At 38.7% G+C, this 17,331-nt stretch overlaps 2 protein-coding genes across 2 annotated transcripts; one reads left to right on the top strand and one right to left on the bottom strand.

Annotated features, from left to right (window-relative positions):
• The first annotated feature begins 9,572 nt into the window (after nucleotides 1-9,572).
• LOC137938373 (transcription factor bHLH123-like) lies at nucleotides 9,573-12,630 on the top strand. The gene is made up of 7 exons (XM_068783347.1): nucleotides 9,573-9,895; nucleotides 10,424-11,045; nucleotides 11,152-11,265; nucleotides 11,367-11,432; nucleotides 11,552-11,617; nucleotides 11,731-11,781; nucleotides 11,891-12,630. The coding sequence occupies exons 1-7, from the start codon at nucleotides 9,573-9,575 to the stop codon at nucleotides 12,038-12,040; spliced, it is 1,392 nt and encodes a 463-aa protein (XP_068639448.1). The 3' UTR covers nucleotides 12,041-12,630.
• Nucleotides 12,631-13,535: 905 nt separating this feature from the next.
• Nucleotides 13,536-17,226, bottom strand: LOC137938404 (probable NAD(P)H dehydrogenase (quinone) FQR1-like 1). Its single transcript, XM_068783372.1, has 4 exons — nucleotides 16,952-17,226; nucleotides 14,441-14,534; nucleotides 14,079-14,341; nucleotides 13,536-13,949 (listed from the first exon to the last, which is right to left on the bottom strand). The coding sequence occupies exons 1-4, from the start codon at nucleotides 16,972-16,974 to the stop codon at nucleotides 13,718-13,720; spliced, it is 612 nt and encodes a 203-aa protein (XP_068639473.1). The 5' UTR covers nucleotides 16,975-17,226; the 3' UTR covers nucleotides 13,536-13,717.
• Nucleotides 17,227-17,331: the final 105 nt, after the last annotated feature.

A 17,331-nucleotide genomic window follows, 5' to 3' on the forward strand; every position in this document is an offset into this window, starting at 1 on the left:
ACTTTGCCTCCGCCACCACGATCACCGTCCGTTATCCCAATAACTTGTCCCTTCCAATGTATTTCTGGCAACTGGTGGTTCATGTTCAAACTTCAAACCGCTGACCGGAATAGAAAAATGGGAAGAAAAGTCCAGATCCGTATCTGCTGGTTTCACAATGACAGATGGTAGGTATTCTGCAAGTCAATTCTTCTCTCGTAACTGTTAACTATATAGATTTAAAGGTGGAGTTATCATTATCGACATCTTCTTTTCTTCCCGTTTTTCTTTTTGGATTGAATCGATACAGGTAAACAGCAGAAAATGGAGCTGTCGATAAAACCCACTTTGATACGTTTTTCTTCGACGTGGATTCGCAAATATTGACTTAGAAGGAAAAGGACGAGCAAATTTGACTCAACTGTTCATAAATATGAAACGCGGAACTCCAGCCCACCTTTGAATTCAATTGCAGATGACGCAAATTCTACGTAAGGATCGTGGAATCCATTTGGTCCAATCAATAGGCTCCAAAGTGCCACCCCACTTCACACAAAGTACCTTTAATGGCATTCAAGCCAGGTTAAGTTTGAAACTGGATATTTTTGAGTTTAACTTGATTTGAATATTTTGAACTCAAGGCCAAAAAAATTTAACTGAGTTAGACGTCAAATTCGAGCTCCAACTTATATTTAAAACTATAAAAATAAAAATAATATAAAATTAAATAAAAAGAATATAGTGATAAATTTAATACCATTGAATTGTAAGCTATCACAAAGGAGTTCAAGACTTTTCAATGAATTTAACTCAGAGCCGAGTTTAAGTAAAAACTAAACTGAGTTGAGTTTAAATGGTTTGCGAGCTAGTTTGGCTTGGTGACACCCCTACCCATGAGTATGCCATAGAGGGCCTCTTCTCCAAGAAATCCTCCATTTGTAGCATTGGAGTCTTCCCGTTAGAGATCATCCAGTGGCAAGAGGAACTATGTTTGTAGAATATTCCACCATAATTGTGTTTAAAAACTAATAAAATACTCATAAGAATTCTCAAAATTCTTTAATATTTAAAAAAATTATACATTCATTTAAATATTTATGACATAAAAAGAGCAAATCATTAAATTTTATTGTATTTAAATCTAAATTAAATACAAACATAACAACTATTTTACATTCTTAAATTGAATAATTTATTTCACATATAATTACATATAAATTTGATAAAATAACTTCACATAGCTTAACTAAATAAATTATTAATGGTTAATATGATTTTATTCATATACACTTAATTATAAAAAAAGTATAATTAAAATTTAAAATTAAGAATAATTACTTTGCATAATCACATTTTTAGCTACATTGAATTACTTTTTTCTCAATCATATTTTATTTTAAAAATTTTATTTTTCAATTTTCTAAAATAATTAATTTTTTTATTTCAGATAAAATAAGTTTGAGAATTTATTCAAAATTTATATTTATTAATTAATTTAAATTTCACCCACAATTGTGTTTAAAAATATGATACCCCTAAGATATTAATTTTTTTTTTATCATTTCAATAAAATATACACATTCATTTAAACTTAAATGAAATAACAAATGCAACGTAAATCACATATAATATATTTTATTTTATTTTAAAATTAAATTAAATACAAACTTAAAATATTTATTTTATTAATTTGATTAATTTATTTCAAATAATTGAATTTATTCATAAATATGATAAATAATAATAAGAAATCTTTATAAAGTTAAATAAAAACTTGAATATTTTTAAGTGAAATTTATTTTTCACAGAGTAATATTTAGGATAATATTTTTAATGCAAAAATATATGGTGGTGAGAGATAGTTTTCCGACAACAATTTCTTTCCAGCAAAGATATATATTTTCCGATCATCGCCCTTCCCTTGGAGGCCCAGCCCATGTCTGGAACTAACAGAAAAGGAAATGAAAGAATTACCAGTGGAAGCTCAACCGAGCGGCCCAGACTTTCTTTTCGGTTTCTGCAGAATGGGATGGATCGAAGATCGTGGGCAAATCATACCTTAATGAATAACTAAACTGGGCTCGCTCTCAGAAGTCGTTTGAAGAACCGGAACAGACACTGCAGCTGAAGAAGAAACGCAAACAAGGAGAAATCAGAAAGAAAAAAAAAAAAAAAAGTGAGGATTTAGTGGGAGGAGTGCCATCGATCGTAGCCATGAAAGTCACCTCTACCCAAATTTCTTGCTTCTGTCACCATCGAGAAAACCATCACAGAAAGAGCCCAAGCTGATCAGAAAGGCTCCACTCAGGTGCCCTCCCAAAACTATGCAACCATGCACCTTCGTTTGAAACTCTTTTTTGGTATACCAGTTCTGGTTTTTGGTATACCCAACCCTTCTGCTTGTTCCAGTGGGCGTATACATATATTCCTGGCAGAAATCGCCATGAAAATGGGATTCTGACCCACGTTACCAGGAGGATCCCTGCATCTGATTTGAGGAAGATATTCTCTGTATTGATTCCTTTTAGTCGGCAGAGGAAGGTGGATCTACCTTTCCTGAATGGACTTAATTGGCAGGGAATAGTTTGATTGGAACTCTTGTGTCAAAGTTAGGGGAGTGATGAGTAGAAAAGCAATGTCATCCATTATCCAAGTTGAGTAAGTGATCATTGATTTTTAAAAAAAATTAAAAAGGAGAGGCTTTGAAGAATTTGTTTCAGTGCAGAGAAGATGACAGTGGTAAAATGACAGAAGTACAAGGATAAAGGTTTATCTGGGTCTTTGTGGAGGAATACAGCTGACTACCACAAGAAAATTTACACAAAGAAGGAAACTAAGAGAGCTATGGTTGAAAGGATTAGTTAGTGGCTGCCCAAATGAGTTGCTAGAATTCTCTTTGTGAATAATGACCCACCACAAGTGGATGAGAAGAATTAAGGTAAGTTCTTTTGGGCAGGCTTCAACTTGTGAGACAAACTGTCTCAGGTTTCTCTACTGAGCAGATGTAAAAAACCGGAAGAAAATGCAACTCTATTAGGGATAGTGATTCCTCAAGGACACAAGGTGTCCTATATATCTTCCCTTCCATTTTAGCTCTTAAAAGCCTAAAGACATGCCAGTTATTACGCATAGTGACTCATCAAGGACACAAGTTGTTTTATCTTCCCTGCCATTTCAGTGCTGACACTGTAATGGAGCTTCTATGCTGGTGATGTTATTAGGCAGCGCCGTTGCTTCTCTTTATATATGTATCTTCTCCAGCTCCGGCTGCCTGGCAAAAAATTCCTAAAGGTCTGTTTGGAACCTCATGGAAAAAAAATAGCTGGCTTGGTATCCGATCGAGTATCATGCTAAATTTGGGTCTAGATCTATCCCAAAACGACTAATCTAAGTTAGAAGACCTCTTCTTGATTAGAATAAATGCATAATCATTTCAATTCTGAATCTGTGTAAGACTTTTCTTAATACTTTTCTTGAAAAGACCATGATTTTATGTTTTGAGCTCATAATTCACAATAAGATCCAATGGTCTCGACCCTCCAATTTATGGATTCCTAACATGCCTCTTTCATATGAAGAAATTACAATACTTTTACACCTAACACCCATTTACCTTGGAACTCTTTCTTTCAGCAGGAATACTACATCTATCATGGGGCCTATGAACCCAAACTAAAAGGGCCAGAAGGTTCCTCATTTGACCAACATGGGAATCCCTAGCTAAAAGATGGATGATCTTACCACAAAACATATCATCTGAGGCTTTATTCTCTTCTTCTTCGACAACATACAGCAGAAACTTGTCCTCATCCCTCCGCTTTCCCCACCATGATGTCACATTAAAGTTTTTTTATACAAACCCTTCATTGAGGAATTTAGTCAAACAAGTTTGATAAACTCCTAAGCAGATGTGACATTCTTGAAGTCATCACAGAAAGTCTTTTAAATAAACCATTTCAAGCTGGACTCATGCATTGACTTCTGTCTATTCCTAATCCTTTCCAATTGAGTACTTACAAGATTAGTTGCTCATTTTCCTCACAAGAAGTATACCTCCCTCTTTCCTAACTAATATAAATCAAATACTGGGTCGTGTAAGATAGAACTAAACCTGATTCAAGTGATTATAAAATGAGTAATTCCATCAGAGATGTAGTATTAAAACCAGATTCATGACTTCAAGAACTGCTCCGACAGACTTAACCCCTTCATCTAATCCTCCTCCTTGATAGTTCTGGTTAAAGCAGGTGAAATCCTCCTTGTGTTGTGTTAGTAAGTTTGTTAGAGCAGTTGTGAGGATTCTACTGATGTTTTTGGACTTTAGCTCTTGGATTTGGATAAACAAAAGGAATTTTGTAAAGGCCCCAGTATTGAACATTCGGTAGTAAACTCAAAATTGATAACTTGGATATTCAATCGTAAATTCAATTCAACATTGGCGTATCATCAGCTCGAGGCGGCACCTCGTCTAAGATATCTCATAGAGGTCCATGAAGAGAATAAACAAAGGTATGCACTGAGTAAAAGTGTTAGCAAGTTGCCTGGCTTGTCTTCTTTATAGGGACTGATAGATGCAGTGAACCTCTCCAAACTTTCAACTTTCACTATTGAACAGCACCAGAATATGAAGTCAAGAATTTGCTACGTTAAACTCCACAGTTTTCAGTTTAATGGCTGGCATGAGAAAGATGGAATACTTTCTTTCTTCTTCTGTGAATGACATCAATGGAATTCTTCCATTCTGCTCTCGTTGTTTTAAAAACAAAAACAAAACAAAAAAAAAAAAAATCCAGGAGAGAAATCCTTCCATAGTAGCATTTCTTGTTCTTCCTATGCCAAAAGAAGATGAACAAAACAATGCGAAATCGTACCATCAATCTACATTGATGGTGTCCAAATACAAAATTTTGTATTACAATGCTAATTTCTTTTAGGTAGAAAAGGCATATCAAATTGATGTTTCCGGAGAGAGCAGAGAAAAAGGAAAAAATCAGTGTGAACAAGGAGCTCCGAATAAGGTTATATATCCTTCAATTGCAATGATGAAGGAAGAGAAAGAAAACATGACAAGTAGGTCCGACCCATCTCTCTCGTCTCTATCTCACCATCATGAAACCAACAACATCCCTCTAGATTTTTCTTTCCCCTCCCTGACACCTGAAATACACATTAAAAACTTGGAATTTATGATGCAAAGATGACATCGAATGACTCCAAAACGGCAAAACCCCTCCTTCTTGCCAGCATTTGACATCTGCAGCGCGCTCTGATCTGTTTCTGTATTTATTTAAGATTAAGGCTGAGACAAAACCGAGTCATTACTGATTAATGATTAAAGCTTGGAAGATAATGAAAGCAAGGGAGCTTTGAGAAACCATAAAAGACAAGGAATGACATTCGATTCAGTCCTTGTCCTCGAGATGTTTTAGATTATGTTAAGGGAGAGGTGTGTTGGATTCAACACGGGTCAATCATCCATGTCAACCCACTGAGGATGAGTGAGGTTGAAGACGTGGGCGAGTCCACAAAAGTGATGATTAAGGAGCTGTTCTCTCCTTGTTTAAAGAAAGAAAAAAAAATGTTTTGAAGGGCTGGAGAGTTCTTTGAGATGGAAAGGCAACGCAGGGACAGGTTTCGCAAGGAAAATAGAGCCAAGCGTGGGTTAAACTCTCATTACTTGATTGCTTTAATGTTCGTTGAGGATGAAAAAACCAGAGATGGCGAGATGCCATTTGCCCATTGTTCTGAAAACTGATAAAAGGAAGCAGACTTATGCAGTCTTTGGATTGTTTATTATGAGTTTAGTTGAAGAGAATGAAGATTATTTTAATGGATGAGGCGTCCTAAACATAAGCTGATATTCTTTTTTAAGGCCCATCTGCCTTTCAGCTTTTTTGTTGCAAGAGAGCTGTCATAGCTTCCTTTTGATTCTCTAATGGGAAGGGTGGTTTGGTCGGCAGTTTCGAATGTGAATTCCAAACACAAAGTCAAAATAAAATGCCTATCAAACGTTTCCACCCATGCATTAAATAGTTTAAAAATTAAGATTTTTTTTTTAAAATATATCTTCGAAAAAATCTGGTTAGCCTCATTATCCTTGAAAACTATTGAAACTAAAGGTTATTATTGGTCTCTTGAATAGGACTCACTCGCAAGCAAGCCATTAGTTGCATGAGTTCTACTTAAAACACCAATCACAACCTCCTATTACGGTTTCAACAAAGTTTAACCTCTTCTACGTTATCAAGTATATGTATTCCTATTGGTTGATACTCCGTGTAAGTATCAGCTACTATGTCGGATTTTTCACTATCCATATACACGACATGATATCAACTGTTATGGTCCTGGGGTTAAGTACATATGCCTTCTGCTCCTAACAGGCCAGTCTTTTGGGTAGTATTGACTAAGTGTTTAACATTTGGTATCAACGACCTAGAGGTCAGATTAAAATTACTGGTAGGCCATAGGAACTTAACCTAGGTCCGACCAGTGTCGCTAGAGTGGGCCGCAGTGGATGTCGGCTCTCGAAGGTGGAGTGTGTTGTTATGGACCTAGGGTTAAGTACTTATGTCTTCCGCTCCTAACAGGCCGATCTTTTAGATAGTATTGGCTAGGTACTTAATAACATCAAACAAATATCTACAAGATATTATAAAAAAAAAGTTTTAATAAGGGAGAGGGTTTTTAAATATTTTTTCTTTGTTTAAAAATTAAAAAATGTAAATTATCGAGCATCTAATATGATCCATGATTGGGTACCTATATAGTTTACCTAATCCAATAAAAAAACTAAGGTTTGATCAAAAGTAGTGACAAATGTGTAATCAGGATTTACAAAGCTGTGAATCATGCTTCCTTTCTTCTACCTACCATAGCCCTAATAATATATACATACTTTTCATTCCTTCATCTATATCTTATAAATCATAAAAAAAAAAAATAGTTTATATTATTTATGACCGTTAGATAATGGGCGGCGTCTGTAGTGCGTCTTTTACTGAAAATAGGTTGACTAAGGAATGTGCACGCTGGATAGTCAAAGCAAAATGAGACCCTTCTTTCCTCTCTTGTTCTGACTCATACAGTCAACTCGTGCCCACTCACTGGTCCCTAATAAATAAATAAATAAGTGGGTCCCTTCCCACGTGTCCAGTTGAAGGGACTCGTGATGCTTTGCCTTTCTCTGCCTCATTCACTACTTCTTGTCTTTCCTTGTCCAAGCACTTTCCCTTCCTTCTTTGTCGTCTTCCTCATCTCAACCTCTCGTCACCCTGACCTCATCTTCTTTGGCAAACCACGCGCGGCTGCTCATCAGATTAGACCTCACCAGTAGTCCTGGGAACGATTAAAGCGATTGGAGACACGGGTCCCGAATTGATCCCTCGGGTCAAATATCATCGCGATTAACGATTACACGTTCCTTCTGCTTCTGCTGCAACTAATGAGAATTTTACAGAAAGTTGTTTTAGTTTAGTTTAATGGGATGGGCTGCTGGTTTTTTGTCGTTGAGAGGCGCGATCGGTCGCAAATAACGTGATTTACTTTCGTTTACTGAAGCTTCTCGATCGAGCTCGTGAAAAGATGGGGGAGGGGGTTTGTTTGAGAATGTGAAGTCTGTGGTCAGCGAGTGCTAGTGTTTCCTACACCCGAGAAGGGAGAAGAAGAGGGATTCCTAATTTGCAGCCAGTTGAATTCAAAGAATAGATTGTCGTCGTTTAAAAATTTTGGGATAGTATTAAGATGAACAAAAAAGACTATCACATCAGACAGTTGGGTCTCTGTGAAATCCCGGTTGTGTGGATTGTTGGTCTGGATTCTGGGAAAGTATGAAGACAGGCACAAAAATCCAGGAAATGGCTGGGGTCAATGTTTTGGTTACTCATCCATCAAACCCATTTTTCTCAACTGCTAACTACTCACTCTTCCAACTTCCCAAGTCTCACAGTAACTTCAATTTCTCTCTCTCTCTCTCGATTGAGCATTACAAGGACATCTTGCGTTCACGAATTGGATCAAAGATGAAAGAATGGCGGTAATTATTTTGTGTACTAGAACCGTCCAGAGATCATACCCATGATGAATCGATGTACACCATTCGCTCTAAAAAAGTGTGAAACGTTCTAATTCCATGTCGGCTGACTCTTCTCGCTGGGGGACCATGGAGTACACCCTGAACTGAACTATGGTTTCTTTCTCCGATGAAGCAAGTTAGGAGTTAGCCGAAGGCTTCAACTATCAAAAGAAAAAATGGGTCTGGTCAAACGGGGGTAACAACTACAGTACCGGTTTGTGGCACCACTCCTAATATCAATAATTCAACAACGTTATTTTAATTTATTTTGGTAAGACCGAACAGGAACTCGTCCATTTCTCCGCGTTTTTGAATGCAAACTGTCAATTTTCAATTCATTTACACTGTGTTCCACCAGCTCTTAAAAATCCGTAACAATCTGTTGGGAGGAGGAGAGAGAGGAAGGAAGAAGAGAGAGCGCAGTGCGCACCTGGGATTGACGAAGAGGATCGGTCGAAAGGTTTGAAAAGAGAGGGAAATTCAACGCGGCGAAGGATGAGGCGATTGACGAATGAAAACGAGAGAGAAGGTAAAGAGAGAAAGAGAGGGAGAAGAAGAAGAAGAAGAGTACGTGCGTGCTACGTCAAATGATTTAGTAGAAGAATCCGTCGCTTTCGGGCTTTGACTCTTGTTGGGGGAGGCCGGTCCCACGTGTGCCTCTTTTTCGGCACGCGTGCGACTTGCCGGTCCCACGTTGACCCATGGAAACCAAGGTCATAAGCATGACGTCTCCGGGGTCAAGCTCTCCACAACCCCCTCCCTAACCCTGCTGCCGCCGCCTCCCTCCCTCCGCCACCTTTTTCTCCCTAATCCCGTGTGGGCCCCGATATCCACAAAACAGAAATCCATCGTCCAAATTATTATATTTATTTATTTATTTGGAAAATGTTTATTTATTGTCACATAATTTCTTATTTATGTATTTTTATTCTTAATTAATGAATAAAATAATTCTATTTTAATCAAAATCTCATAAATAATATTAGAGATAAAAGTATAGCCGTTCAATAAGTGGGGTCCATCGACATCTGGTACAAGGGTATTCTTTACATGAAGAGATATAGAAGAGACGGTCGAGATTGGAAGTTGGCATGTAGGGCCCATGGCAATATATTCTTTGGGAGCTTGGCGTCGATGAAAACTTACTCATCACGTCGCTTTGTTCACAAGCTAGAAAGAAACGATAATGAATACAGAGGAGACGGAAGAAAAGCAAGGAAAAGGGAAGAAAAAAATGGAAGAAAAACGAAAGAATTGAATTCGGACTTCAGACAAAACCCCTTCTTCATCTTTTTCCCTCTTTTTTTAAAGCTCTAGTCTAATCAACCATGTAAAATGTCAACCAGGTGTCTCAAACCTTTCCCCTTCCGCCGTACGCGCCTCCTTCCTCCACCCAATAGGTATCACTATATAAACGCCACGGAACCCCCAGCTTCCGATTCAGTTTTCGTCTGATCTAAGCCTTCAACACGAAATCGCTCGCGAGTTGTATTGGGTTTTCTTTGTTGATCGATTGATCATGGCGGACGAGTTTCAGACTGGGATCTGCAGCAGCAGCAACTGGTGGAGTAGTTCTTCCAGGAGTGGGTTGGCAGGGTCGTCTTCTCCTTGTTCTACCGCGCTTACGGATATCGGGAGCTTCGGGTGGGGTCCTGGAGGGACTGAGATGGCTAGGCCGTGTGAAGAATCTGCTTCGATTTCTTCCGCCAGTTTTCAGGATAACCAGAAGGTTCAAACGTCCGATTCTGTGACCGCCGCTTCGACTGTTTTGATGGACTCGACGTTGCAGATGGTGGGGTTTGGCCTCGCCTCCCCTTCCATCGACTGGAGCCATGCTCTTCTGTGAGTGCAGTTTTTACTTAATTCTTCTTCTTCTTCTCCTGCTTCTTCTTCTTCATCTTCTTCTTCTTCTTCTTCTTCTTCTTCTTCTTCTTCTTCTTCTTCTTCTTCTTTTGTTCAATCGGCAGCTAATAAGATTTCATTATTAAATTTTTATCTTTAACATGCTTGGGTTTGATGACTGAAGTTGTAGCTCTTTCAACAAAAATTACGAAAGGAAAATGTTTCAGAATGAACAGACGAACCCAGTTGTTTCCTTGTTTTCCGAGTTTTTTAATTAAAAACCAGTCGAGAGTGGGAAGAAAGCCTGCGAGAGCTCATGACTGGCAGAAAATTTTATTGCTTCACTCTCAGATGCTCAGTCTGATTTATTCGACTTTTCAGAACAATTTCACGACTAAATTATGAAAATTCTCTCGATTGTTTATCGATTTTCTTCCACGGGGGTAATTTGATATCTGATATCTCCAAGTTTTGAGAATTTGACGTAGTGAATTATTAATATTTTTTATTCTTGTTCATGCCGTGCAGTCGGAGTAGCGGAAGAGCCGAGAGCAACTTTCAATCCATGCTCCAAGAGGACTTGACTTCGAGGCCGAATTACCGGCAAGATGTGCAGATGGAATCCAGTCAAGTTCGGAAGGATTGGAGCCCTAAAAATTTCTCCACCGCGAGCGAGGACTCCATGAATACATTCAAGCACATAAACCAAGCTTTCGCTTTCGATCAACAGCGACCGAATTCCAGCTCGAGCGACTGCACAGCAACTAATTGCCAGGGTCTGCCTTCCAGCAATTTCTCCATGGGTTCGGCTTCGTACGGATACCCATCGACGATGCTGCAAGGGTTGTTCGATCCGGACCCTCAAACTTCTTACGACAACCGCTCAATGAACTTCCCTTCGCAGATGAATTACCGCATGAACGCTAATGATATTCCGTCGTCCTGGCCTAAATTCCCTCCATTTTTGAAGAGTTCACCACCTAAGCAACAATCGAATAATCAGTTGCACTTCTCTAACAACACGCCTTACTGGAATGCCACTGCTGCCGCCATTAACGAGGCTAGACCAGGCTTCTACCCTTCGTCTCACACGCAGTTTTTAGAGCAGAATTTCGAGGAGAAACCCAATTGCAGCAATCTCACTACGAAGGTAAATGTGTAGTTCAATTAAGTCTTTTTTTTTTTTTTTTTTGGCAGAAAGTTTATGGGAGTTTCAGCTTATGTTTCTCTTTGTTTATGGGTCTGGCTTAATTCAGACAAATTCAGAGGAAATTCGAGACTCGTGCTCGGCAACAACGAAGAGAAGTGGAAGCGAGCCATCGTTTAAAAGGCCTCGAATCGAGACACCCTCACCATTGCCGACCTTTAAGGTACGAAAGATTTGGCCAATCTTTTGATCAGACAAGAGTTGAATTTTTGAGCTATTATTGTTGATGAGGAAATGGCTGAGAATTTTTGGCTCACTTTGCAGGTTAGAAAAGAGAAGCTAGGGGACAGAATCACTGCACTCCAGCAATTGGTTTCGCCTTTCGGAAAGGTCAGTTTTCTGCAACTTCCCCCTTTACTCTCCCAACGATTACTGTTACACCTTCTTTTCCGAATTCCGTAAAAGATTACTCCGATTGACTGATCAATCGAGTTTTATTCCCCGTCCAGACCGATACAGCATCAGTTCTCTACGAGGCCATTGAGTACATCAAGTTTCTCCACGAACAAGTCACTGTAAGTTCAACAGTCTCCTTCTTCTCAATGCACAAACGCGGACAACATAAAACAATTGGGGAACAAAACGTATCCTTGAAGAAAATTAAACCCATTTCTGGTACTAATTGCAGGTCCTGAGCACACCATACATGAAAAACGGAGCTTCCATGCAACATCAGCAGGTATGGAAACAATCCAAACACCACCTATTGTTGTTTGCAGTAAAATTCTCTTGTTTGCAATCCCTTTTATTGACAATTAACATCAAATCTTTCAACTCATACCGTGCAGAACTCCGATAAATCCAAGGACGGGGAAGCTCCCAAGCAAGATCTTCGGAGCCGAGGACTGTGCCTAGTCCCAATCTCAAGCACCTTCCCAGTAACAAACGAAACCACAGCTGATTTCTGGACTCCTACATTCGGAGGCACGTACAGGTAGAGAAGACAGGCTAGGGGGGGTTTTCAGGAGGAACTGATTCTCTTCCACTGGCCTTCTATTAAACCCGACCAAGTTGGGAAAGATAGGATCATGGAGCAAAAGCGAAACCCGGAAGCTAAAACTTCTAATAATACGAAAGGATAAAGCAAAGAGATAAAGGAAGAAGGTGGCCCTCGAAAGAGAAGCCATGCTGGGCCAGCTGCAGGCAAAATGATGCTGGCTGGCCATGGATTAGGGGGGCTCCTGCAAGAGACGATTAGAGGTTTAATAATAATAACAAACAAAAAGGTATTACATTTGGAGGTGGGGTTTACAGAATGGGAACAAGGGCTAAGTTTAGCAGAGGTTGGGATTTGTTGTTAGCAGCTGAATTTAGCAGAAGAGACGATAAAGGTGAAGGAGAGGAGCTTTGTTCCTGTTGAAATATTTGCAGAGGGGCAGTGACAAGCGACCACCTTTTTTAAAAATAAAAGAGGAATAATTGAATTCCAGAAGAGGGTCCAATTGTGTGGAGATCATTTGACAGAGGGATCTTAACTTTTTTTTTTTTTTTTTTATTTGTTTATATGTTTTGAATATAGTAGTGGAAGTCAGGCCCACATATTCTCTCTCATCCTTTTTGCCCTTTGATTATTCTGAATGGAGAGGAGGGTCTGAGAGTGATCTATCAGGCTTGCTTTTTTGCTTTTCTTAGAACGATCACATTGGCCTGCTTTCATTGGTAACCATAGAGTTGCCTAAGTTTGTAAACATGTACATACAAAGCCACCCATTTCTCTCTTTTGCTCTTTCTCTTAAAAATGAAAACCAGAGTTCAGAAACAAAAAAAAGGGTTTATCGGCCTTCTTTCATCTTCTTCAGTTTCACTGCCACCCCCCTAAACGTAATTGTTAACTCAAAAACAATATAAGGCTTAAAGACACTGGGATTGAAACTCATTTTTGAACTGGTTATCCTTGATAAAGAAGAACTGGTTATCGAGTACAAGATTGATTAGTGGAAACCAATTTTAAGAGTACCTTTTCTCAGGATACAACAACAAGCACTCGAGTAGGCTAAAGCATAAAGATGTCCTTCCTGAGGAGCGGAAATTACTCGCTCAAAGAATTTTGTTCTTGAGGGATGCCCAAGAACGGCGGTTCCTCACGAATCACAGACCTGTCTTCCCATGTAAATAATCTGGTTTTTCCAAGTTGAATTGCACGGATGCCAGTGCGACTAACCAGAATATGCTGCAACAGGTATCTTTTCTGTTGTAAAGAGCAAGCAGATGAAAGGAGACGTGCCTCTACGAAAAGGGGACAAGGGGAAAAGGACCTCTCCTGATGAGTTGTGAGGCAAAGACAGGGTGAAAGGCCAAGTTCAGGGCTTCCCAAATCTGCTCCAGCCAGCTCTGCTGCCGTCCATGCATGGATATGATAGATGAACCTGGATCTAGCAATCCTTTTGTTACCACTAAATAAGTTTTAAGTAGGCACTAACGATTCCATGACAGTGAGCAAAAGAAACACTACTTCCATAGAAAACATTGTAATGCAGAAGCACATCAACTACAGCCAGACAATCAGGCCCCTATTATTCTATCACCAAGGAGGCGCAAATCCAAATGCAAAGAGAAAATGTACATGTATATAATGCCAAACAGATATGATTCAATCATATAATTTTTCTTTCAAATCAAGCGGTTGCCTTGAACTTCTTGGCAATTCCAGAAAAGTATTTTCCCTGGTGGAAAGCCTGCTCCAGTTCAAGCTCTGATGGCTGTCTTGAACCATCACCAGCAAACGTGCCAGCACCATACGGGCTACCTCCTTTCAATTTGTCAAGCTCAAACATCCCAGCACCAAAGGTGTACCCGATAGGCACAAATATCATCCCATGGTGAACAAGCTGGGTAATAGCAGTTAACCTGCAAAAAGGTTCAGATATCCAATGTAGATGAAAAATCCTTGTTATAATAGTAACATAAGAGGAAACAGCTGTGACATGAGATTTGAAAAACCAGGCAGGTCTCATGCTTGTTATAATAGTAACTTACGGAGTAGTCTCCTGACCCCCGCCTTGTGATCCAGTGCTGTAGAATATGCCAGCTGGCTTGCCGGCTAGCTGCTGTGTTCTCCATTGGCCTCCTGTAGCATCCATAAAGGCTTTGAATTGGGCAGCCATCATTCCAAATCTCGTGGGAAATCCAAAGATGAGCCCATCGGCCTCGGCGAGCTCAGCGGGAGTGATGATAGGTACATCACTCTTTGGTGGGGCACTCATCTTTCCAAGCACTTCATCAGAGAGAGTCTCAGGAACCTGGATTCATGTCCGAAACATGTTAATCAGAAGAATCAATGGTCAACACTTGCAATTCAATTGACAGGTCTACTTGGAATCAGGAGACAAATGACCAACCTGCCAAAGCTTAGCTTCAACACCTTCAACAGATGAAGCACCTTTCTTGATTTCTTCTGCTAGCTTTTCAACATGCCCATACATAGAGTAGTATCTGAAAGAATAGTATATGTTTCAGCACAGGAAGATCAATTAATGAAAATTGAAATGCAATAAGAGAAGAATATTTTAAAATTCTCAAAATTGTTTGGAATACAAAAAGAAAAATAATATCCACATCCCAAGTTATTCCTCTTCTCAGTGTTTGCAGAGAAGATGCAAGAAAGAAAAAACTGTACAACTGTAGATGCTTTGCCACAAGACTCGGAAGTCATCAAAGACATGAAATAGCATCTATCACCACATATAGGAAGAAGCCACACTTCACGGTGATAATTACAGAAAAAGAAGTTTGTGTATACAGATTAAAAGGTAACACTACTTTAGATGAAACTCATAATGACAGAAAAAAGTAACAAAGTGGGTGTGAGTCAGAGATGAATTGACTGACTGCCAGCAAATGCAAGGAATGAGGATGAATTTAAGCCTAAGTGAGTCTTAATGTGCATAAAGAAAAGATAAAGAAAAACAAGGGAGACCCAAGGGAATCTGGAAAGTCATAATTTGACCATGATGTAAGTGACTTGGGGCTCAATAAAAATCATGAGGAGCAAACCACGGGAAAAGCTATATACTTATAAATAGAGTTGCATTCGGCAATGACAACACCACATCAGTCACAGATTATCAAAGGTTAGAAAATTTATGTGGTTTTTAAGGCAGAAATGTTATTGATGCGGTAGTGACCCATGGTTTTTGTTGAATTGAGCATGGCATTCTTAAGGCAGAAATGTTATTGATGCGGTAGTGACCCATGGTTTTTGTTGAATTGAGCATGGCAAACCGCTCAATCCTACTAACCAGGCAAGATAAAAAACTTATCTTCATCAGTCTAATTCAGATAATAAGCCGGACACCATAATCTTAGAACTGAACAGAATGTATTGGCTATAAACTATTGCAAGTTATTAACCGGCGTTTCAGCTTCTTAGCTCTCTTCCATTTCTTACCATGAAGCCCTGAAAGACATGAATTTGGGAATCAATGGAAACTTTTGCCCATCAACTTTTTCATTTAACAAATCTTTAAATAAGTCCATTTCCATGCTCTAAATTAAGGAGATTTCATCCTTCACAATAGAGATTGAATTAATACTGCTGTCAAATTCAAACATTTATGTATTCATTTATGCACCTCAGCAAACATTGTCAGATATCAAAACCATATAAAAAAGATTAAAAGATGCTACCTTAAGAAACTAATTCAAGACGAATAAAAAGAGCAAGCACATTTTCTTTTTGAGAACCACAAAACTGTTCACCTATTACACTGCTATTTCATGGCATGGCAAAGGTATTTCAAGGAGCCCTTTTACAAAAAAAAAAAAAAAAAAAAAAAGTACAATCATAAACAAAGAGTACCCCAGACAGATGAAATTCTAATCGATCTTTCTTTTTTGCTTATCTGCTCACATCTAGTTTTTTCCATAGCTAGTTCAAAAAAGACAATGTAACACAGCCTGAGAATGGATGAAAATCACAAAAGCTACGTCATAATTAAGAATGAAATTCTACAAGTCTATGACCATTGCATTGATCATTAATCATTAACTAGCAACTATAACTCAAATTTTAGTGCGTATAAAAACTATGCATGGTACAAAATGACACGTTTATAGAAGGATACAATTGCAAATTGTATAAAAAACATATAATCAGTAGAAACCAAAACGCATGATGCAAGAACCCTATTAGCACAAGCCATTTACAAGTTTAACTAATTTCGTTTTAAATAGTCAGTGAACTCCTTCAGGAGGATCAAAGGAAATGATAAGCATCACAGAATAATACAACATTCCAAAATCCTTAGAATATAATACTATTGATTTAGTTGGATCCTCCGGTCACATAATAAACAAACAAAAAAATCAAAACACAGCACAATCTAATGAATGAAATGAGAGTTAATTTTGGATAAAACGTGGAATCAAGAAAACAAACACACGAACACCGCGTAGATACAGACAAGAAAGATAAGGTAGCGAAATTCGCCAACGAAGCAGGGGGGCTCTCCAAATCACCAAGAACGGTCAATGTCTCAGCATTTAGAGAACTGTAAATAAACTAGACAGCAATTGCCATGAAAATCAACAACCCTCATTACAAAATCTTTAGCAAATAAAACACCTAATCATCAAGGATATAGTTCCAGAAACAAGAATACCAGAGTCTGAATCAGAAACCACCGGGAAATCCCACTACACAAATAACCCACAACGAAACCTCCACAGAAGATACTACCAGAAAAGCATCAAATCCAAAAAGAAAACCCAATTGCAATGTCACAACAGAAACACTAGAAAACAAAAGAAAACAGAAGAAACAGAACAATGCCTGCAACTCGACACAAAAAATCACCGTAACCAAGACCGCCCACAAAGATAAGAGAAAAAAGGGGGAGAGAGATGCTTACACAATATAAACCTTGGCCGCCATGAGAGAAGCTCTCAGAGACAGGCAATCCCTCTTCCTTGCTCAAATCAGTTTCTCGGAGAAACTGGAGCGACGATGACCCACTTATATATTCGATCGAGGGCTGATGGACCCAATTACTTAAAACAATTAACCGATCGAAACTAATGAGAATTTAATAACAACTGCGAAAAATTTAGGGATGTTGATGTCACACGCCATCATCATTCACGTTGAACGAGTCATCTTACGTTCAAATATTATTCACAGGGGGGTTCTTTGATCCACTTTTGCAGAAAATATTATATTGGGGTTTGTTAGGTGAGTCGCCTTGTCACTGTAACAAGACCTTGCACTTCCATGAGGTAAATAAATTAATCT

The sequence above is a fragment of the Aristolochia californica genome, unplaced genomic scaffold (assembly GCF_029961685.1).
Source record: "Aristolochia californica isolate CCGP_79_NKW_82.1479 unplaced genomic scaffold, dmAriCali1.0.hap1 SCAF_10, whole genome shotgun sequence".
In the NCBI taxonomy this organism is placed as follows: domain Eukaryota; kingdom Viridiplantae; phylum Streptophyta; class Magnoliopsida; order Piperales; family Aristolochiaceae; genus Aristolochia; species Aristolochia californica.